The sequence below is a fragment of the Gekko japonicus genome, unplaced genomic scaffold (genome assembly GCF_001447785.1).
Source record: "Gekko japonicus isolate JY-2015 unplaced genomic scaffold, Gekko_japonicus_V1.1 scaffold652, whole genome shotgun sequence".
Lineage (NCBI taxonomy): Eukaryota > Metazoa > Chordata > Lepidosauria > Squamata > Gekkonidae > Gekko > Gekko japonicus.
In genome coordinates, this window is record NW_015173143.1 from 887,827 (window position 1) to 912,041 (window position 24,215).

A 24,215-nucleotide genomic window follows, 5' to 3' on the forward strand; every position below is an offset into this window, starting at 1 on the left:
GGGGAGAAACAGCAAAATGTTTAGAATGTTGGAGGCAGGACTCAAGCAAAGCAGCCAGTGAATAGGGAGACCCTCTGATAGACAGATCAGAGAGCGAACTGATTTTGGAGCGTGTGGAATGTTCTAGAGAAGTGCCACTACCATTCGGCTTTTATTTATAAGGGAGATATCTGTGTTACAATATTATATATTATGATTATACATATACGGTAATATTATATATTATAATTATATATGAATTTTATCCCCAAATGTAATTACTTCTAATTATGTGTATTCTCTGTATATCTTTTTGTTAGATTGGAGGATTTTCATTAAACAAATTAGTGAATTTTAATCTAAAGGAAGTTGAAAATGACATTGTGGTATGGGAGCACAGTTCTGCTGTCGATGAACCCAGTTCTTCGAAGGAGTCTTCTCCCAAGAGTGGCAAGGTATGTTAACATATTTTATGGTGGGGAAAATTAAATTTAAGAATAAATTTTAAAACATTTATTGTTTGCTAAGATGATGGTTATAATTGTAATTTCCAGTTTATATACTTCAAAGTAAGCATGGAGCAGTTACATTGATAATGGTGAAATATAAGTGGCATCTTAAAAATATTTGAGGCTAGAGCATAAGCATTGATTTCAGTGGTTCTTGATAGCTGCCACAACATAAAACCGATTCAGAGAACGTGCCAAGGATTGGAGAACTGAGGAATTAAACAATCAAGTCTTCCGCCTCCTAGCAACAAAGAATGAATGATTGTGCTTACTTTAGGGCCATGTAATATAATTTAGTCATTATTAAAGAAAACACTAGAATTCCTAATTAAAATGGGAATATCTTTGCAACTTGGTTCTTGCATTGTTTGTCACTTTTGAGACCCTGGAGACAAGGTAGAATAGAAATGCTTCAAATAGATACATAGTTGTTTAATACTATTTACTCTTGCTATTTTTTCTGTGAAAAATTTGGTGTGTAACTTGATACATATGTCATGCACTTTTAAGAGTTGATTACTCTACTGATTAAAAAGTGTCAGAGCAATTAAGCACTTGAAATGGGATAAACACATTCAGACTGAGAATACAAGTTAAAAAAGGAAAACCGTTGATTACCTCAGAAATACCCACACTTTATGCTAGTAAAACCGTCACATTCTGCATATTTATTTATTTGATTTTTACCCCACCCTCCCCGCCAAGGCATATATGTATATGTGTATGTGTGTGTATGTATGTATGTATCATTTACCACATAGTAACTAAATTGTACAAATGTTTCTGATAGAAATTGTAGCCAATCTTGCAGTGTTTGAAATAGCTAAGTATACTTGGATCACATATTTTGCTTTTTTTACATTAGCTTTAAAATTCCTTATATTAATTCTCTGTTATATAAAAAATCAATTCCGTATATTAATGTTGGCTGAACACAGGATTATTGGTCTTCTGTTTTCTATTTATGTCTTTGCTGCCATGTACCTTTAAACCCTAGAGGAAACTGATAACACTATACTCTGTTTTGAAATGTTTGATAATGTATGGATTTGTCCTTGGCATACAGAATAATTCAGATTTTGCTTTAATTGTCAGGTTCCTTTAGTGTTTGAGTCAGATCATCAGTGTTCACTCCAAGTTGGGCAGCTCTGGGTTGAACTGCTTCGTTTCTATGCCCTGGAGTTTAATTTGGCAGATTTGGTCATCAGCATACGCCTCAAAGAAAAAGTCTCTCGTGAATCCAAGGACTGGCCTAAAAAACGGATTGCTGTGGAAGGTATTTGTAATTTGCTTACCTGCAAGAGGGTGCAAGTGTATTGAATACTGGAAAAATCTGTTAGTGTTATTTCCAGTATAGATCCATGGTTTTCCAGTGTGTGAGAGATATCTGCAAATGAACTAGGGGAGGGGTGAGAAGCTTCTGACTGTTGCATATGCATTCTTTACATAAGGCATTAGTGGTATCCTCCTACATCCTAATCAGTGTGCAGCACAAGCATCACTGTGCTTTAGAAGGGTTCCTTCTGACCCTTACCCCCCCCCAACTTGGTTTCAGCTGAGGGACAAAGAGCAGATCCCGGGTTGGGGGAGCAGGGTTACAAGCCTTTTGCTTTTCTGAGCTACTGAGAGCAAGTAGAATTAGTTTCATCTTTTCCTTTGACATCCCGTCAAATGGTCAACATCATTGGGGGGGGATTTATAGCAGAGGAAATTCAAACTATTCTTCTTGAGTGACGTGGGCTCAACACTATGAAATCCTGTCATAGGGAAGGTGTACACAAAACACCTACTAGACTGAGGCTATCATGCACTGGTCCTGTCTCCCATGGGGAAAGCCATTTGTGCGTACCTGGATCCATATGCATCTGGTGATTTTCTTTTTGCCTTCCCTTTCCATAAGAAATACCGTATTTTTCGGACCATAAGACACACCTGACCTTAAGACGCAACTAGTTTTTAAAGGAGGAAAACAGGGAAAAAAATATTCTGAACCTTCGGTCCATAAGACGCACTCACTTTTCCTCCCACTTTTTTTTGGAAGAAAAAGTGAGTCTTATGGTCCAAAAAATACGGTAATTTAAAGCAGTTGCATGTGTACCAACCCACAGACGTTGGTGAGAAAATTCTCACACTAAGCAAAACATTTCTGGTAAATATCATCTGATTGTAGCACAGTGATTCCAGATATATTGGATGGTGTCTGCCGATAAGTCACTGGGTCTTTGTAATCAGATCTCATACATTCCAAGTGAGGCAATCTGGTGAAGAGCTAGATCACAAAAAAAATAATTGTGAAGCCCTAAAAATGCTTGAGAACTAGTTAAAAAACAAAAAAGGAAAAGTTTGTTCTGTACTCTAATCCTAATGCACCCTGTGCCATATAGCTCATGCTGCAGGCTAACAACTTATTCGAATAGGTTTATTCTGAGAGCTTTTGTAGTCTGGTGAATGAATGTTGAACTTGTACCTGAGAGATCTGGGTTTAAGCATGTGCTCACTCATTGGTTTACTAAGGGGCACAAGGCAAGTCACTATCTGAAATGCAATTCTGTGTGATGTGCATAACATTTTAACAGCCTTTATGTAAATTGAAAAATTGGGGGGGGGGGGACAGTTGAGATCAAGCTTGAGGAATTTGTATACCTTTCTTTGTCATTTTTTTACTGCAAATAACACCCTCTCCAACTCCAACCCATCCCCATGGATGAAAAGGTTACATGCTCCACAGTCTCTCTGATCCTGGTCACCACTCTGAAAGTGGGTTTCTAAGTCTGCAAAATGCTGCCAGTGTAATGTCATGTATGCCTTGTCTAGTTTGGACCCAGATCACGTTATTTATTTATTTACCTCATGTATATGCCACCATTTCCCCCAACTGGGACCCAAAGCAATGTCCATCATTCCCTTCTCTTCCATTTTATCCTCACAACAACCCTTTTAGGAAGGATGGGCTGAGAGCATATGACTAGCCCAAGGCCACCCAGCAGGCTTCCATGGCAGAATGAGGATTTGAACCTGGATCTCATCGATCCTTGTCCCTCTAACCACTACACGAGAGCCAGTTTGGTGTAGTGGTTAAGTGTGTGGACTCTAATCTGGGAGAACTGGGTTTGATTCCCCACTCCTCCACTTGCACCTGGCTGGATGACCTTGGGCAAGCCATAGTTCTGATAAGAGCTGTTCTTGAAAAAGAGCAGTTTCTGTCAAGAGCTCTCTCAGCCCCACCCACCTCACAGGGTGTCTGTTGTGGGGAGGGGAAGGGAAAAGAGTTTGTAAGCTGCTCTGAGACACCTTTGGGTAGTGAAGGGTGGGGTATAAATCCAATCTCTTCTCTCTTCTTCTTCTTCTTCTACACCATGCTATTTTTTTCTTTGCATTTTGCCCTTTACTTTGGTAAGCTTGTGTGGGGCATGTAGCAGAGCATTTTCAGCTAGGACACATGCTCTTTCCAACTGCCTTCAGCATGGAATGATCCTCTCTGTGTTCACGCTTTGCTACCAGCTAAAGGCTTACTTTTTCAGGTATTTATTGATTTCTGCTAAATGTGATTGGTGTGAATCCTATTCTTATATTCATCTGAGTTTGTATTTAATGTTGTTTTAATCACATTATTATTCATGTGTCTGTTTTTATGTACATTGTCTTGAGCACCTCCCGACCAATATTCAGTTCAGTTTATTACAGTTCAGTTATATTGATACAGTAAGTGAACTGAAGGCCCCTTTGGATCTTTGGATTCGGTCTTTGATAGCTTTACCCGGCTCTCCCAGGCTGATGTTGACAGGATCCTGGGTGCTGTTAGGCCGACCACATGCCTCGTGGACCCATGTCCCTCTTGCATACCGCTCTGAGCCAATTAAGTAATAAATAAATAAAATACCTTGTCTTTAACACCTCTGAATCAAATGACCCTGTCATAAATTATAGTAGTCAGACATAGTGTAACATCTCCAGTAATATACACTATTTAAGAAAGGACTTTGTCTTTTTTTTCTGGCAGATCCTTACTCTGTGAAGAGGAATGTGGCAAGGACTCTTAATAGTCAACTAGTGTATGAGTATATTCTTCACTGTTTACGGGCAACTTACAAGTATTTTGCTCTGCCCCACAAGCATAGTACAAAAAATAATGAAAAGGAACCTTTTGAATCCTCCATAGTGAGAAAGCCTGAAAAGAATGCTTTGAAACACAGTGTCTCTGGCATGAAAGAGGCACATAATGAAGCAGAGGAAGTAGTTATGGGCAGCTGTGCAACTACTGTCAAGGAAAGTTCAGGTGTTCCTCAGGAACATGTGTTTGATCTTTCTCAGATGTTTGGCACTGAAAGCCTTGTAGAAGAGCAGTTGGCAGATGACATAGAACATTTAGGAATTGCCCCTGGAGACTCAGACTGCATAATTGAAGAATTTATTTCTGGTGACAATGAGGAATTTAAACCAAGCTGTGAAGACACTGAAAGTGGAAATGAAGAGGAAGAGGAAGAAGGGAACCAACATATTAGAAAATGGCAGACGCATTTGGGCATTAACCAAGGTTTGGATGAAGACAGTGAAAGTGGAGATCTTGCCATTCCAACTAGTGAGCATGATATTGAAACGGACAGCATTTCTGATTTAGAAAATTTTCAGAACACTGTGGTTGCTGTTGATGAATTTAATTTAGAATGTAGGGGGGTACTTAATGAAAAGGTCGATATTGATGAAGGGAGCACAGAAGATACTGATGAGCTGGAAGATTCTCTGATCAAATTGGAACCACCAACTCAGGAATTGAGATATGAAATAGACAACTCAGAGGAAGAGGAACAGATCATAAATCAGGAACAGCGTGGCAATATTACCAATACGGAGGATGAGCTGGACAACATTTATACTGGATCTGGTGATGAAGAAGCTGTTTCTGAAGATGAGGAATTGTTCATGTCAGTTAAATATAAAGACACGGAGCCCAGAAAGAATGTAGATAAGCTTCTGAAGATACCTTTGATCACAGAAGATGCTGTTGAGAAAGGAGAGACTTATGAAAGCAGCTTACCAATAGACCAATATAGTGCATCTGAATTCTTCTATGAATTTAATAAAGCTGCTTTCACAAAAGGCAAGGTAATAATATCTAAATATCAAAGTATTATTTAAAATACAGTATTTTAAGTCTCCTGCATGATAATCTGTAGAAATAAGATTTTATTTGAATATAGACCTGGGAGGGGCATTTACTTCAGAATGATGAATCTGGAATAAAAGGATGTGATCAAAACCTGTTTTTCCGCCATGGCTCTTTTCCAGTGAACCTTTCTCCCATGCACAGTTTTTATCTATAACCATACTAACTATCTTGAATTCTGCCTTATGACAAAATCTAGGATCCCTTCACTAGTCTGAGAGAGGATGTAGCAAGCTTCCTATTAAATACCTTGGATGTGCAATGAAAGATAAAGTTATACCAAAATGAAAGTTTTTATCCAGAGTTATGCTGACCTCCTGAGCCTGTCTACCTTACTGTGTAGCTACTTTTTTGGATTGCATAGGCCCGGGTTGGCCAACTGGTGGACTGAACCTGGGCCCTGAAAGCTCTGTTTTAATCAAGGTCTAGTAACAAAAAAATGTTAACCTCCTACAATAAGCTACCTACTTTGGAAGTCAAACTTATGTGATATATTCCTTATAACTCCTGATTATCTACAGAGGAGTCAAATTGTTCTAAACTTTTCATCTAGGGTTTGGAGAATAAGAAACAACCCCCCCATACAAAAGTTGACCCTTTTCCTGTGTAGAAAAATTAATCTTCTTCTCTCCCTCCCAAACCCCATGGTTGGCTGTTGGCTTTCTACTACATGAGCTTTCTTCCATAGCAGTTGAAGGACTAGAAAATGTAAGTGAACTCTGAGCAGAGAAATGTTTATTGGTGTTCTGCTTTCTCTTGATACAGTCTCCTACAGTTGTATGCAGCTTATGTAAGCGAGAGGGTCATTTAAAGAGGGACTGTCCAGAAGACTTCAAAAAAATTGAACTAGATCCTTTGCCACCTGTAACACCCAAGTTTTCCACTATTTTAGATCAAGTGTGTATCCAGTGCTACAGTAAGTTGGCAGAACTTTGTTTTTTGCATATTTCTGGAAATAATTAATTATATAAAGAAATTACAAGGATGCCAGACAATTGCGTTTCCTATGCATGGGTTCCACTTCCTCTGTAGCCAATTTCTCCTAGTCAGAGATTCAGATATGTGTTTGCAGAGGCACAAGAAAACACAGGGCAGGAGGTGCTGAACTGAAAAAGCAGTGGGCATGGGAAGGGTTAACTATCCCCTCCTGTGAAGAGTACCATTCCCACACTTTGGTAGTCTGAGTTTTGGACCCAAATTCTGCCACTGAACATCTTGAACTATCTAAGTATATGAAATTAGTCTTATTAACAATATACAGAGATCATTATATTTCTTCTTGCTTGCTTAGTGTAAAGAGAGAAAGATTCTCTCCTTTCCTCCAAAAACATAGGCTTTTAAATTCACACTGATTCTACTGCTTCAGTCTGTCATCAGTTAAATCACAAATTTTATATTTTCCTTGTTATAGAACACTTCTGATTATCCAGCAGTTTTCTAGAGCTCCCAAAACTGCTGGCTAACTAAGTGGTGAAATCCAGGGGACATTTCCATTGATGGAGGTGTGTGTGTGTGATTTTTACTGACAATGCTCTCTGGCAGCAGATGTCTCATGCCTCTCTCATGTTGTTCCTGAAGCAAGATTTGGAGGATGTGTGGGATTGCAGTAGGAGGGGAAGAGGGAAAGTCCCACTTCACTGACAAATCTCGCCTATCATAGGAGGTTTTATGTGGAATGCAACCAAAGGTGTGGTGCAATAACGTCCTAAATATTTTGAAAAAAATGTCTGTTTTACATTGCTTAGCTGCTGTCATAATCTTGTCTCTAAACTTATTTACTACCTTTTCAACAGAGGATTTTGCTCCAAGTAATATAGAAGATCAGGCACGTGAACATATAAGACAAAATCTTGAAAGTTTCATCCAACAAGAATTTCCAGGTGTCTCTTGTCTTTTTTTCCCCAAGGTTAAACTTTGTTTATTAATGTCAAAGAGTAGGATCCAAAGTTTTCTTTCACCAGGAAAGGGAGAACAATGTTTATAATTTCTGTGAATTTCCCACTTAAGATATATCCCCATCCACATCATCCCATGCTGTTCCCAGGTGTCTCCCAGCCTTCAGCAGCACTTTTTGGGTGGTGCAGAAGAGCTGCAGAAGAGAAAAAAGTTTGGAAAATCAGTTTGGCAAGCAGAGTTCTGCTTGTGATCTTTGGATCCAACTCGGAGTTTTAAAATGATGTTCACGCAGTATAAAAACTATGGAATGTGCAACATAGCAGAAAAAATTAAATGCATCATTTTATTAACTACTAGGAGAAAGGCCCGTTGCAGAAATGAATGCAACAACCTCTAGAAAGTTCGCCTAGGTGAACACGGAATCCAGCAGCAGTCGCCGGCAGCCCCTGCCGCACCTTGCATCCTAAAGCTTCAGTGGGAGAGCAGGAGAAGCAACGGGGAGGGTTTTAAACAGCTCCCCACTCCCTCCCACGCTCCTCCTTGCTTGCCTGGCTCGGCACGCAGGCCAGGAGAGGGTGGGGGGCTCTGGGAGGCTTGTCGTGCTCGGCCACTTAAACGTCCCGTCACCGTGCACGGCGTGTCCCTGCCAGTGGGCCAGGGACGGGAGGGAGGTCCTGCCTTCCTCGCCGGTGGCCAGGCCCACCCCCGTGAGCATCCGGCCACCTCTCCATCTTCGCCCCTCCCCACAAATGGTGAGGTGTGTCAACTCATGCCATCCCTGGCTCTCTGCCATTTTGTCATGTTTCCCTGTTGTCTCGCAGTCGGCCTCCTCACCCTCCGGCAGCTGGAACGCCTGTCTCGTGCCTCAGCTTCCAGTGCACTGAGGGCAAGACTCCATTCCGTTTCCCAGCTCCCTCCAGAGTGAGGGTAAAACGCTGCCAGCGGGCTTGGTGGGTGGGGCTGAGCCAACGCAGGGAGCCAATGCAGCCACAGGATTGGGAGACTGTGAGAGCGGCAGCTGAGCGGGCCAAAGTCTGAGGAAGCGTGTGCAGGAGGGATACCAAAACTCTTTTTATATATAAGGAGAGATTCTTTTCTTACATAGCAGCTCATTCATACTCTGTAGTGACCTGATCATGGTGAGTGCTACAACAAATGCTAAAAATTGTGCTTATTTCCTACAGGCACCAAATTAAGCTTGTTTGGGTCTTCGAAGAATGGATTTGGCTTCAAGCAAAGTGATCTTGATATCTGCATGACAATTGATGGTCTAGAGAGTGCTGAGGTAAATCTGGGCATCTGGACAACTGCAAATGTAGACAATTTCTGTGACATTATTAAACTTCACTTTTGAAGAAATTGCACTTTAGTCAAATTGAATAATCACTAATCTAATTAAAATTTTCAGTTGTTTTGATATCTTTCATCTTTGTTTCCTGTATTGCTCATTTTCCATATGCACAAAACAGATGTTATCTGTTTGTTTGTTTTAATCTACTGCATTGAAAGAGGAAAGCTCAATAAAGGAGTGTGATGGTTTCCTTGGGAGATGGAGGAGGATACATTTTTGTTGTAGTTGTTAAGAATCAGTCTTTCTATAGTGATGGTTTCTTGGGGTTAGACACTATCCCAGTGATTTTTCATCACTTATGCACCATCTCCATTGCCCTGGGTTTTCCAGCAGGAGTTTTAAAAGATTCAGGGATAGAGTTTGAGTTTTTGATAAGATACTCATCAAAGCCTGTGGCCAGTGATCGAGGGATGAGGTGAGTTGACAGAAACAAGATGGTGTTTCTTTTTAAATGAACAGCAACAGAGTTTGTTTTTAAAAGACAAACTGAGGTAAACATCAACTATAAATGAGGAGATGCCATCCTAAACAGAGTTACAGTTTTCTAAGCTCATTTAGTCCTCATTTAGTGTAACTCCATTTAGGATGGCATTCTGAGTCCTGTGGGTTTAGATTAGTGTAACTCCATTTAGGATGGCATTCTCAGTTACCCAGACAGGGGAACAACCTAAGCTCTGATACCTATACAGGTCAAAGTGAATTTGCACTTAGAATGCATGTGAGAGAGAAACCTACATCCAACCTCTGCATTTAGCACAGCTCTTTGGAGGGAAGGATGGTCTTGAGAATCATACCAATAGCAAATGGCACATCTCTAGCACTGGTCTGTTGATAGATGTAAACAATGTGCTTATTCCTCCTCCCTCAGTCTAACAAGTAACTGGCACTATGAAAGAAACCTCTTTGTTAGATTTGGGTATCCAGACAAACAGTTGATCAGGGCTGTGAGATGATTGTGTTCTTTAGCATAGGCTCTTCTGAATGAAGATAGTAAATACAAGAAACACCCAATTCTAAGCCAACAAGTATCACCCAATTAAAGCATGCTTCTGACATAATATCAGTGGTATTGGAAATTTAGTACACTGTGAACAATATAGGTTTGTCTGGTACACAATGAAATTGATCACTGAGTCTTTCCACTAGTAATAACTGGAAGTAATTCAGGAAAATATTTGTTTTGTTTTCTCACGGTAGGTATTGTTACATTGGTGTTGTTTTTTCCTATTACAGGGACTTGATTGTATAAGAATTATTGAAGAACTTGCAAAAGTGCTCAAGAAACATTCAGGTAACTTTGATTAACTATTTATTTCCACATACTGGAGCTTACATTATGTAAGATGTTTCCAGAATTAATAAGTAGATATAATATAATGAACATAACTAAGCATTCAGATTAAGCACCTGTTTTTGCAAACATTAAATGTTGATTTGTCTCAGGAATTAAATGTAGGAGTAGGTCTTATAAATGGTATGTGTATTGACACATCAGGGATGCTTTATCTGAGAGCCACTAATAAAGTTAGTTTGGTACTTTAAGTTGCTTGTATTAATTTTTCAAGTTACCTTTTAGCATAGCCTTAAAAAGATAGTGTTTTGCTTATAATTGTAGGTCGGGCTTGCCGCTTTCCATGATTGAGTATACAGGCATTTTGTTTGTTTGCAAAATATTAACAACAATGGTTTTAAGGAGAGGAAACCACATTTCTGAAAAGTGTGTGATACACACATGGCTACATTTCCAAAGAGCTCCATTGCACAGGATATGGCTTATAGTACATTACTTGTACCTCAGCTTTCAGTCTCTTCTCATAGCCATATCTTCTTAATGCCTGTGTGCCTGTTTCTCCTGTTGTCTTGTTGCTTGTAGCCAGCACACTTCCAAATAAAACTTATATTAAGGACTGGGGGGAAATGCACATTGTTTTATTCTAAGTAGGTTTTATTTTAATGCAAAATAACATTAATGACCTGCTATGTCTTGTAAATCTTCTGCTGTGTAATCTGAAGTGCAAAGTTGGGTCCATGTAGGAATAAAAGGAGAATATAAATAAATGAGTTTTATTTCAGTGTTAATACAGTGTTATTTGCTTTTATGTAGCTTTAGAACATTCTTCTTCAAGCAATCAGTAGTGTGATAAGAAAAATAGCACAAGATCTTTTTAATATCATAGTGTTCATAATTTTTGTGGACCTATAATGAGTGTGGGCAATTACGACATTGGAATAGATTGAGGACCAGCAATACCAAATTTATTTATTCAAAATATTTATATACCCACCTTTACCCCAGACATCCAAGGATCTAAAGTGAGTGACGACAATGCAAAAGCAGTATAAACAATTTAAAACAATGCTTTACAAACAAAAACTAAAACAACTTATACGTCAACCAGCAGGGCATTTCTTCTTTGTCCAGGCTCATACCAAATATAGTCTGACAAACTAGTCCTTGTATAGCTTTTTCCAAAGACTGTTTATGGCAAATTTTGTATAGATTCTGCCTGTTGGTTTTTTTTTAAGTTACTGATATCTTCTTCACAGTTAATAGAAGGAGGGATGCAGGTTCAGTGATAGGTTGTTGTGTTTTAAATTGCTGATGCACAGTTTTAAATTGCTGATGCACCCGTTATCCAGGACGGGTCTTTCCATACTGGCTTGTTTGCTGTGAAAACCCTGTTCATTGTTGAAGGTTTTGGGGCACATCTTAAGACAAACTGTTCACATGGTGCACTGGCCAGGCCAGACCTGTAGGACTTCAGTATACTACATGTGAATCGGAGAGTGTGCCCTAAAATGCACCCAGTATTCTCCCATGGCTCTGAATTGCAGAAGAAAGATCAGAAGCCATCTTTCAGAGAAGTACATCCGTTTTCTCATTGAGAAACCTCTGATTAGACTTCCCAAGGAGTCTCACGTTTCTCTCAAACCTAGTTTGAAAACCATGGCACTAAAGCAAAATGCGTTTAATCCTGTGACATTTTCTCCTAACTGTGTATAAAGTTGCAGCATAAACCTCATTGAACATGTAACGTTATTGGATTGAAGTTATCTACTTTGCCATTGACTGAAATGGGTGTAAATCAGTATCCGTGTACTTTTCTTAGGTCTAAGAAATATCTTGCCCATAACCACTGCTAAAGTGCCAATTGTCAAATTTTTCCATGTCAGAAGTGGTCTTGAAGTAGACATCAGCTTGTATAATACACTGGTAAGAACACTCCGCTACCTGCTAACCTTTTCTACTAGCTATTGTGGGAGTCCAAGCCTGAATACTCTCTACAAGATAAAATGATTGAGATATTTAAACTTATATTGATGAATTATCAGGATCAGAAAAGTAAGAGGGGTGTGCATGTGTGCACGCACACTCGGATGTGACTATATATACATCTCAAATGCATACTTGTTACTCAGTATTCCAGTCTGAGTCATCTGAAACATGCTAAGCTGCTTTAGATAAAGATATTTGGAAGAGTTTTCCAAGCCAGAGTCTTGCAGAAAGAAAATCTTTTGGCACTATTCACATTTAATATATTTATATTTTATAGGCCCTGCATAACACAAGACTCTTATCCTCTTATGCAGCTATTGATCCCAGAGTAAAATATCTCTGTTATACAATGAAAGTCTTTACAAAGGTAAGCAATATTCCAGATACTGAAAGATACCACAATGCCTGTCAAGTGTGTTTTAACTATTTTTTTTCTCTTCTTCAGATGTGTGATATTGGTGATGCATCTAGGGGCAGTCTGTCCTCCTATGCATATACTCTTATGGTGCTTTATTTCCTTCAGCAGAGAAACCCACCTGTCATTCCTGTTCTTCAAGAGGTACAGTGCATATTTATTTTTGGCCCAGTTGCATGCTCCCAAAATAATTCAGAAACAGCAAATCTTAAACTTGATGTTCTAATAAATCTGTTTTCAGATTTATGAAGAGCAAAAGAAGCCTGAGATTTTAGTTGATGGCTGGAATGTCTATTACTTTGAAAAAATAGATGAACTGGTGAGTCTCTTTTTATGTTAACCAATTGCATATGTAACCTTAAAGTTTACCCTTCTTAAACATACCACCACATTACCAAATGGATACATTTACACACTGAAACCAAATGCTTAGTAACAATTATTTTATCTTTTTCAGTTGATAGGCCCAGCTACAATGAAATATTTGAATTAGTGGTAAAACATTAGGTCTATGTCAGGTAAATCAACTGATTGATAGAAACAGAAGCTGAGATTCTGAGGATTTCAAGTTCTGTGCCAAAGATTTTATCATAAAGTATTCTGTGTAGACAAACTCTGTGCTTTGCTATGAAAATTAGTGGTTTACATATGCACCACAAATAGCTGAAGCATTAAAGGGGAGACTCTTAGCTGCTGAATATGCAGCAAGCCTGGCTGTTCACTGGAACCGAGCAGAGTTAACTTCTTTCTTAATGCCTGGTTTTGTGAGGTTTATTTTTTGGTAAGTAGTTTCTTTCCTAATGCCTGGTTTTGCCTGGTTTTGTGAGGTTTATTTTTTGGTAGGACACGCAGGATGCACTTTGCCTCTGGTTATGCTGCACATTATTTCTGATGGCAGTTTATGTGTGACATATGACATGTTACCAAAAGAAGGACAGTGATATTCAGCTCTGTTTTGATGGCTGACCCTACAGTTGTGGCTCCAAACAACTCTCAGTTATGTTTTGGGAGTGGTTCTTAGATTGGAACAAACTAAAGATAATGTCATAGATGTGCAGCAATTTTTCTGGATCTGTCTGCTGTGGAATGGAAGGCGTGGTTTTTTGTTTGTTTTTTTTGCATTCTTGATTCATGACTGTAACTTCATCATTGTAGCAGCATAGCTAGTCATTCTATTGAAGGCCCTGTTGCAGAATCAAGCCTCAGTATATTATGGGAAACATGCGGGCTTGCACTTGTGATGTATGCAGGGGTGGGCAAATTTTGAATATCATAATTGGGGGGGGGTATTTAATAAGTATCTTGTGGCCCACTTGCACACACTTCCACTGCCTCCCTTTGTACACATGGTTGTAAAGGTCTGATGAGCATGGTAAAGACAGTATGCTGTGAATCCCTTTCAGCATTACCAAACTGATTCTGGTGTCTCTGTTGGGTAAAAATGCAGAAAATGCAGTACTAGTACCCTTTCCCTTCCTTAATAACTCAGGCATACATACACGTGCACTCGTTCACAATCTTTTCACTCTCGCACATGCTCAGCAATGTATTCTTCAGAGACTGCTGCCTACTGCCACAAGACACTGGATGCTTGGTGCTCAGTCACGTTTGCTTTGGAGGGAATGCTGTAAAGAGGATGTCTCAACAAGCTGTCGTCTTTTGGCTCCGCCTCGATCAATCTGGCTCTCACCATCAGCTGTTTTGCTAGAGTTGTCAGAAGTTACACAGTGCTTACTAGTTCCCTTCTTTGACTACTACAGCTGGTGGTGGTTGAAGCTAGATTGAACATGGCTGGATTTGGGGTGGGGCCTCTCTCCAAGGTCTCATTCTTATAGTCTGGCCTATTGGAGTTGGACCAAATGCAGCTGGGTGGGGGATGTGTGGATGCTCTGGATGCTAGATGAAAGTGTTGGAAGGCTGCCAGCTTAGTATCGTGGCTGTTTCTTTGGTGCTGTTCATTTCAAACTGAATCAGCTTTCAAGAAACATTATGTTGCAAGCCTACACTCAAAAACACAGCATGAGCTCTCTCAGGGAAGGAAGATTACTTCCTCCACTTCTCCTGTGTTCTTCAGACATGCAGGGCAGTGGCACCTGAGAAGCACAGAGGCAACAGCGTGAGCTTTTTATTACGCCATAGCAGTCCACTGGAAATTTGCCAGAAGCCAGTTAATAAGCTATAATCAGTATTCTGCCTTTCCCTAGTGTAGGCCTTCGGGTAGAAGAAGGCATGAGATGCATTTCACAGCATCACAGCATAGATATCTTGAGCAGTGGTTTTGAATGAGTAGAGTTATATGTTCTCAAAGTACTACAGTTATTTGATACTTCACTGTAGATAATTGGTCTGGATACTGAGGCCAAATATTGTGTGTGTGTTTCATTTCCAGCCAGCGTTTTGGCCAGACTTTGGTAAAAATAATGAATCCATTGGGGAGTTATGGCTAGGACTTTTACGTTTTTATACTGAAGAATTTGATTTTAAAGAGCATGTTATCTGTGTCAGGAGAAAAAATTTACTTACAACATTCAAGAAACAGTGGACTTCAAAATACATTGTTATTGAAGGTATGAAAGAGAGCTTTCTCTCGTTTATGAGTTTTATACGTTAGTATATTTTTATGCTGCAAAGGCCAAATTTCATATATGATATAACTAACCTCTTAGTGTCATTTATCTTAAAGAACTACTTTATCTCTTGTTTCTCATTTACCTCCCTCTGTTTTGTAATAACCAATTATTTAACTTTCATACCTGTTTGTATAGCAGTTTGATCCCAGCAAATTACTGTTATAAGCAGGGTATAATAGATGCTATGCCATCTATGTCTTTGAACAATTATTGCAAGTAAGTGTTACATTAAACACAGAGGGTTAGCCATGGGGGAGAGTAAACAGAAAGAGATAGTTAAGTTGGTGTATAGAATGCACAGATTCAGGTATTTTGCAGTTGTTTTGTACTCTGAACCTGCTTTAGTGCCATCTCCCATCCTATGCCCCAGGACGTATCCAAAATTTCTGATTCAATCAGAAGGAAGCCATCATGGTTTTGGCTTCTTGTGTATTTTGCTGGCTAATTTGCAATGCCTCAAGCTATCTCTTGCACAGACATAACTTTTAAGTTCTCCATACCAGCTATCAGGAGCTGTATTAACCACCTGTGGCTCCTACCATCTGGCCCTGTAGCTGGATTTGCATAGCTGCTGATCCTCCATCCCTTTATTCAGTGCAGGACAACTTTTCCTGTTAGTCCCTTCTCCTTCATACTTAAAGTTGCTGTGCTTCAGTTATTCGTCCCTCTTATGCTGAATCTTTAAACTTATAGGTCTGTACCTTTTCCTCTCTGAAAATTTTTCATTTTCGAAAACTTCAGTTTTGTCTGCATGGGTATTTAAAAGAGGGGGGGGAAAAGAAACACCATGGGATGAACTCTTTTTGATTCTGTATAGTGCATTCCCACTGGTTTTCAGTTCGCCGGACTGTGTTCATAAGGCTTTTTATGGATTTTGCTGAATTATGTAACATTCTTCTTGCAGATCCTTTTGATTTGAATCATAATCTTGGAGCTGGATTATCAAGAAAAAGTAAGGCTTCTTGTCTTAAGTATGTTGTACAAAACAACTTCCAATTTTCCCATTTTAACAATGAATTTTTTTATTACTATTCTAGTGACAAACTTTATAATGAAGGCTTTTATAAATGGCAGGAGGGTATTTGGTATCCCAGTAAGAGGATTTCCTAAAGAATACCCTTCCAAAATGGTGAGTATTGGGAATATGACAGCATGAATATGTACAAATAATTTATTAAACAACACATTCCACCATCAAGACACAAACATTTGTATCGTCTGAAGGGCTTACTGAAGGAAAAAAATAAATAATAAGTGTCTACATTAAAGGAGTATTATACATCTTCGAAGTATTTTGATTATGCACAGAGATTTCTCTAAACCTTTGTGTCACAGTTCCTGTACTAAGTATTTTACAGAACAAAGTTTGAGTCCAGTGGCACCTTTAAGACCAATAAAGTTTTATTCAAGGTATGAGCTTTCATGTGCATGCATACATCTTCAGGAACAGTGAAATGGAAGTTATCAGTCCATATATATATATATGTGTAGAGTGTGAGCAGTAAATAGTATACAACATAATAAAGATGTTTAACAGATACAAGGACCACACAGTAATAACAAGCTTAGTTTATATGTTTACGATTTGTTTGGGTTTAATTCTGGGGGGAAACATAGTGAAGGAAATAAATATGTCGAAATTGGAGATGGATGGGCAGATGTATTCTTAATTGTGGAATGCTGAGAATAATTAACTGAGACCCTGCCATTATGCTCCATCCGTCTTCTCTCAAGCGTGAAGGCAACCTTACTGCATCTTTTTCTTTGAAGTGGGGCAGTTGGCTGTGTAGAGTATCTCCCTGTCCCCAGACCAGAGAAATACATTCCATTCTACCATTCCAATTTACATTACATTTGGCTATTCATTACATTACAATCTATTATTCCAAATAAGAAATAAAATAAAGAGGATGCATGGCCCTTCTGTGGGATTGGTCAGAATACAGATGTAAGGGCTGAATGAAGTTAGCATGTTTAGTGAGATAAAAAACCAATATCCCTGTTAAGTCCTGGGGATTTCTTTGTTCTGAGTGCTGTAATAAAAATTTCCCTTTCTAGTCTGTTCCTGAAGTCCCTTTGCAATAAAGCAGCTACTTTGAAGTCACCTATTGAATGTCCTGGAAGGCTGAAGTGTTTTCCAACAGTTTTCTCAGTCTTGTAATTTTGGAGGTCTCTTAGGTGATTTTCGAGAGTATTGCTGGAATTTAAATGAAGTTCTAGGAAAGTCATGCTCATTTAAGATCATGTGTATGTTCTTTATTGGGTAGAAATCATTGCTCTTTTCAAGGAGTCAAATGCTGCTAATGGTCTTTTTTTGTTTTTGTTAGGAATATTTTTTTGACCCAGAAGTCCTGACAGAAGGAGAATTGGCTCCAAATGATAGATGTTGCCGAATTTGTGGTAAAATAGGACATTTTATGAAAGACTGTCCTATGCGGAGGAAGTGAGTACTTTTTCTGCTTGCCTAGAAACCTAGTATAGGCTTGCTTAGTATAGATATTTCTTGTGGCCCAATGTAGATGTTATGTTCCCAGTTTTCTAACTATTATTAAGAAACTGGGAACATTACACTTGCACTGCCGCTGCTCTTGGTGTGTGCATACATGCATGTCTGTGTCAGACACATTCATTTAATGATTCTAACATATTTATAGCACCCTGAATGTGCAATGCTTTTGAAACTTTTTGTTATTGTCATTTGTATTAATGAAAAGGGGAAATTACTAAATCAATTTAAGCAAGTCTTGAAAGAACTCTGTAACTTTGATTATTTATTTATTTATTTAATGTATAGGCCAACCACACCCCGAAGGGCTCAGGGTGGTGCACAACACTCAGTAAATATCATATATTAATCAAAATTTGCTTAAAACAATTAACAGCTAAAACAACGATATAAGTCAAAATTTGTTCAGATGCTATTGACTACCAATTTATACCCTAGAGGGGAGGGAGGGAGAGTAAAGGAGGCCAGGCTTGATGACAAGCCGTTGCTGTCCTCAACCATAAGCCTGGCAGAACATCTCTGTCTTAAAGGCCCTGTGGAACTGGGCGAAGTCCCGTAGGGCATGGTTATCGCTAGGCAGAGAGTTCCACCAGGCTGGTGCCAGGGCCAAGAAGGCCCTGGCTCTGGTCAAGGACAACCGAATCTCTTTCAGACCAGGGATCACCAGGAAGCTTTGCTCCCTAAAGCGTGGTGCTCTTCGGGGGTATACCAAGAGAGGGTGGTCCTGTAGGTACATTGGCCCCAGACCATTTAGGGCCTTAAAGGTTAATACCAAACCCTTAAACCTAATCTGATATTCAACCTGGAGCCAGTGCAGGTTGGATATGTGCTGTTGGAGGGTTCTGCGTAAGGACCTGGGCCGCTGCATTCTGGACCAGTTGTAATTTCTGGGTCGGTCTAACCTGGAGGTGACTTTTATATGGATTACTGTAACTAGGTCAGGGTGAGACAGGAAGGGGGCTAGTTCCCTGATCTGGCATAGTTGGAAGAACGCCAGTCTGGGAACGTTTGTGATCTAGGCCTCCATTGATAAGGAGAATGTTTGTGATCTAGGCCTCCATTGATGAGGCATCCAGAATCACACCCAGGCTCTTGGCAGTCAGCACTTGTGTTAAAGGTGCGCTGTCAAGAGCTGGGAGACAACATCCCACTCCTGCATCTCCCCTATCCAGCCACAGAACCTCTGTCTTTGATGGGTTCAGTCTCAGTTGGCTTGGTTTCAACCACCCAACCATGGCCTCCAGACCCTCAGTCAGAGTAGATGGAGTGGTATTCGGTGGGCCATTCATCAACAGATAAAGCTGGATGTCATGAGCATACTGATGGCAACCCAACCCGAAATTCCGTACCAGTTGGGCAAGGGGAGGTATATAGATGTTGAATAATATTGGAGCAAGGATTGCCCCTTGGGAGACCCCACACACCACAGGGTGGCGAGGTGACACCCTCTCTCCTAGCACCATCCTCTGTCCCTGACCTTGAAGGAATGAGGTAAGCCACTTCAAGGCCACTCCACGAATTCCAACATTGGCGAGGCGGTGAATCAACAGATTGTGGTCAACCATGTTGAACTCTGCTGTCAGGTCTAACAATAACAGCAGCACTGACCAACCTCAATCCTTCTGCACTGTGACCAATGTTCCCTCTAAGCTGAGTTAGTGTGAGCTAGCTCACATATTTTCAGCCTCTGTCTTACACATTTTTATCTTAGCTCAGGAAGGCTGGCTCCAGAGCAAACTAATTTATGCAGTAGCCAAATCACTCGCTCACAACTTTAATGCCAGTAGCTCACAAAGTAGGATTTTTGCTCACAAGACTCCACATCTTAGAGGGAGCATTGACTGTGACTGCATTATGACTGTCAATTTTTTCCAGACATCTAAGATAAGAGTGTGTGACATACGAGGCATTTTTCTCACTTTTAAGATAATTTGTACTTTGTTCTCTTAGACTGAGAAGACGGCATGACAGTGAAGATTTTAAAAACCAAAGGTATACAGAAAAAAAAAGTAAAGAGGATAAAGAGACCCCAGTTAAAGCTACAGAACGAGAAGTTTTGCTGAAGGATGGGAAATTACAGATATGTACGCCTCAAAAAACAAAACTGGGCAAGGGAACAATAGAAATAGCAAAAGACAAGATTACTAAGCAGCCAGTGGAGAAATGGAAGCGACAAGAAGACAGGGATTTGAGAGAGAAGCGCTGTTTTATTTGCGGAAGGGAAGGCCATATTAAAAAAGAGTGCCCACAGCACAAAGCAGCTGCAGGTATGAAATCTATTTGTAGTCTAATGCTAATATTCTGGTGGTGTAAAGTGCCGTCAAGTCACAGCTGACTTGTGGCTACCCCGTGGGGTTTTCAAGGCAAGAGACATTCAGAGGTGGTTTGCCATTGTCTGCCTCCATGTCATGACCCTGCTATTCCTTGGAGGTCTCCCATCTAAGTACTTGCCAGGACTGACCTTGCTTAGCTTCCGAGATCTGACATTGGGGACTCCTGACTTTAATGGGTATAGAAGGGTATAACTCTGTTTAACATTACACTGTAAATCTGTTAATGCTCAGCTGTGATTTCTCATTATTCCTGAATTAAAAAATTGCAATCTGTTCAGTAGTGCAATCTAGGTACATAGTCACCTACAGAGAACAGCAGCAGAAAAATCTGGCTTGCACCAGAGGCATTCAGTTGTTGATGGTGTCTTTCCAGGATATTCTCACCCTCTGTCTTCTCCCTGCAGGTCTCCCTCCCTGCTAGTGGTGATTCACCAAGCAGGATACTGCAACTCCAGGAGGGGGAAAGGGAAAAGACAGTGGGACAAAAATATTTTTGTTGTTTTTATTCAGTTTGCCAATATATGCAATAATGGTTCAACACAAATCATTGTTGCAGTTGAAAGCAGTTCACAACATACGTGGTGCCAAACCTTCCTCCCCATAAGACCATCTCTCCCTTACCCAGCCATAATCATGTGTTTCTTTCTGATTTTTTGTTTCATTTCTGAGAGAAAACAAGGCTAGGGAATGTGGCAAAATGACAAGAGTGAAAAGGCATATATGAGGGCTTTAAAAGATCTGTTTCAGAATGCTTAAAATCTTTAGGGAATGCAATGAAGTGACAGAAGCAGAAGGGACTCTGATTGGCTTACCTGAAAGCAGCCTGAGTACCTCTGAAAAGCCTTGGGTTGCCTTGCCCTTTTCCTATCCATTTATTGCAGCTGACCAATAGCGAGGCTTTGCCAGTAGTGTGGCAATGCAGGGAGAGCTCAGAATAATATCTAGCGATTGTTCTTTGAGACAAGCAATAGATTAACTGAGATTTGCAAACAAACTGTGGCTTGTATGGCTGGGTGCCTAACTACGACTGTGCAGCCACCTGTAGGTTAAACCACAGTTGATCCATGGCATCTGGATAGAGCTATGGAGAAAGGTGGGAATGTGCATGGAACAGGTGCAAACCAGCAGCTTCAGTTCTTTATATCTGTAAGCTAAATGCTATGTGCTGCATACATTTCTAAACAATCCCTTCCTTTTACTCCTTCACCATCCATCGGCCTTATTTATTGTGAACCAAAGTTCATTCAGTTTCTTTAGTTCCCCAAATATATTTGCATTGTATCTTAAACATTAAAACATCTAATTTTAAAACCTTTCCACAGGTTAATATCTGCTAAACTTTTGCCCAGTTGAATAAATTCCTTTATGTATGTGAATAGATTCCTTTTAAAAGGGAAGTAAAATCTTATTTCCTTTTACAGCTAAACAGTTTTTCATTTCTACGTTCTTAGGTGTTCTGAAGTCAGATGTTTCATGTGGGTCCCCTTTATCCAGTGCTGTTAAACACTGTGGTAGATTAAATCAGGTAAATAATATAGCATATATGGTGTTTTTTAAAACCCTTCTTTTCTAAGTTTAAGTGTCATAATTCATATTATATATTCAGCTAGATCCAGGGTCCCTGATGTGGTGCCTGTGGGCACTGTGACGTCTGCTGACACCTTTCCTGGTGCCCACCAAGTAGTTTTAGAAAATTGCAGGACCAGGTGAGGCTTTTGCTGTGGCAGCCATTTTGTGCCTGCACACACCACACACTGTCAGAATTCCAAAGGTGCCCCACAGGCTAGATGTTTCAAGTAGTATACTGTTTCTGCATTTAATGGTTAAGAGTTTCAGACTAGGAACTGGGAGACTCAAGTTCGAATCCCCACTCTGCCATGGAAGCTTGGTGGGTAACCTTGTGCCATTCAAATACTCTCAGCCTAATCTTCCTCACAGGGTTATTGTGAGGATAAAACAGAGGAAGAGGAGAATAATGTAAGCTGCTTTGGGTCCCCACTGAGAAGAAAGGCAGGGTATAAATAATAAATGTTTAAAAATAAAATCTGCATCATATAGTAACTAACTTCATATGTTCATCCATTCTTTAACCCCTTTTAAGGGACTGCTTCTACAGGAAGAAAGAAAGAAGCAGAAAGGAAATATATTCTTGAGTCCCCAGTCAGGTTTGTAACTTATACTTTTTCTTTTATAGCACCCATTATTTAAATGTAAAAGCATATACACACACACCACCCTTTCCCTGTTACACTCAATATGAATTAAAGAGGCTTAATGTTTGGGTTGAGCAGACTAATTTCCCTTGGTGAGTGGCTAACTACTCGGGCTGCAACAAAAGCTAACACACATTGTAAAATAAATTATTGCTTAGATGCTCAGCTTTCAAATATTTTAAAACCTATTTTTCCACAACATAGTGGAATGGCATCTATCTTCCTATGTTCACCTAGTTTGAGCACCTCATAGGTCTCTAGTCCTTCATAAAATGTATGTTTTTGAATTGTTGAAATATTGTTCTAAAATATATTCCATGCAATTTGTAATCAAAACCAATTATGTCATAGCATGTTAAAGTCATTGCTTGTTGTATGTATCACAGTGCATTGATGCTCATGATGATGAAGGGTACGACTTCAGATTAGGATTTACCTCCCTACTTATGGAAGAACAGCTGTTTAGTAATGTGTACTGGATAAAGTCATAGTGGGTGGCATGGAATGAACTATAAGTGTTCTAGAAGTTCTAAGAGATTTTTAGTTCAAGTTTAGCTAGTATCCAGTTTCTCTTTGTGACTGCAGAATGGCTCCCATGATTGTAAACTAAAAACAAACAATGGAAAGTTGTGTAACTTGCTTCCTTTGTGGTTATACCTTCAATTAAGTGGTATTTTCTCCTCATACACAGGCAGCCTTTCCAGTAAATACATGACTCAGGGAAAAACTTCACAGAAGAGGCCTCATCAAGATTCATGAAAGACTGAAGCAATCTTTTACTTTTGCAGTCCAGGCCGTCCATTTACTTAGGAAATGTTTATTTTTGTTTATAGTCTCCAGGTTCACAAAACAGCAGCACAAGCAGTCTTCAACTTAAATTTGAAGAGAATGCATTTTATTTTAATTAAATTGCTTAAGAGGGAAAAGCAATGGATTTTACTGTTTGTTCTTACCATGAATCTCCCTGCTCATAAGAAATTTGAGCATTTTAATAGAAAACCATGATGTCTGTATTTACTAGGTAAAACATGTCGATCAGGGAATTCCCCAATCCAAACCACATCAAAAGGTTTCTATATTCAGCCTGAATGTTTGAGTGCACTTAATGGTGTACAAGCCAAATATAGCATCACCTTCAAAATATTTTGAAGGCTAAAAAGGAGTATTTATTAATGATGAACATTTACTGATTTCTTGTGTTAAGTGTCTGAAGCATTTCTGGACTGCTACTGCCATAATTTACAAATATTTTAATCCATGGGGAGCTAAACATTGACATTAGTAGTAAATTTTAATGTAAAATCTCTGTGGGAAAGCAGTGCCATTGAGTGAGTTCTTCCTTCTGTTCTTTTATGATGATTGATATGCTGCTGTCCTTGTCTACAGAAAGACTGAGAAGCTGGTTCTGTTTTCTGCTGCTATGATACCTTCCTGTTGTCTATAACACACACACACACCCCAAAAGGATATGTTGGCAGTTAAAAGAAAATACACTGTTTTATTGAAAAGTAAAGAACCATGTGCTAACCAAGAGTTTATTGTCTTCGAGGCTTAATGTCAGGATCTTCTGGAGATGCTACAATACCTCCTTTCAAGGAAAGTATACAGCATAAATTTTAAGCCACTGTTATTTATGACCTTGAAATAAACAGCCACGTGAAAAGTGTAAATTTCTACCTTTTTCTTTGTATTATTTGAATATTCCATAAGACTTTTAAAAAAATACATAGGGAGCATTCGATAAATTATTCCAGCCTAACCCTAACCCTAATCCAGCCTAAATAACCTTAAACGTTTTCAGCAGTTATATATTCAGCCTTGAATTGGAGGAAAGGAAAGAAAAAAAGACTAGGTGACCAGCTCTACTAGAAGGTTGTACTGATGCAGGAGTCTGTGTCTGGAAGCAGATCTACACATTTAATAGGAACTGCAAGAATAAAGC

At 39.5% G+C, this 24,215-nt stretch overlaps 1 protein-coding gene across 2 annotated transcripts in view; it reads left to right on the forward strand.

The window, feature by feature from the left end:
- ZCCHC6 (zinc finger, CCHC domain containing 6) overlaps positions 1-23,926 on the forward strand; it is a 47,251-nt gene extending 23,325 nt beyond the window's left edge. For both annotated transcript variants that reach the window (XM_015422299.1, XM_015422300.1), the window contains exons 11-29: positions 300-434; positions 1,584-1,764; positions 4,489-5,591; positions 6,418-6,568; positions 7,446-7,532; positions 8,733-8,833; positions 10,133-10,190; positions 12,010-12,113; positions 12,454-12,543; positions 12,622-12,735; positions 12,833-12,910; positions 14,981-15,158; positions 16,126-16,173; positions 16,259-16,350; positions 17,549-17,664; positions 19,678-19,994; positions 21,512-21,585; positions 22,162-22,225; positions 22,965-23,926. In XM_015422299.1, coding sequence (XP_015277785.1) covers positions 300-434; positions 1,584-1,764; positions 4,489-5,591; positions 6,418-6,568; positions 7,446-7,532; positions 8,733-8,833; positions 10,133-10,190; positions 12,010-12,113; positions 12,454-12,543; positions 12,622-12,735; positions 12,833-12,910; positions 14,981-15,158; positions 16,126-16,173; positions 16,259-16,350; positions 17,549-17,664; positions 19,678-19,994; positions 21,512-21,585; positions 22,162-22,225; positions 22,965-23,032 — 3,159 coding nt within the window. In that variant the 3' untranslated portion in view covers positions 23,033-23,926. The remainder of the gene's footprint in view (positions 1-299; positions 435-1,583; positions 1,765-4,488; positions 5,592-6,417; positions 6,569-7,445; positions 7,533-8,732; positions 8,834-10,132; positions 10,191-12,009; positions 12,114-12,453; positions 12,544-12,621; positions 12,736-12,832; positions 12,911-14,980; positions 15,159-16,125; positions 16,174-16,258; positions 16,351-17,548; positions 17,665-19,677; positions 19,995-21,511; positions 21,586-22,161; positions 22,226-22,964) is intronic.
- The last annotated feature ends 289 nt before the right edge of the window (positions 23,927-24,215 follow it).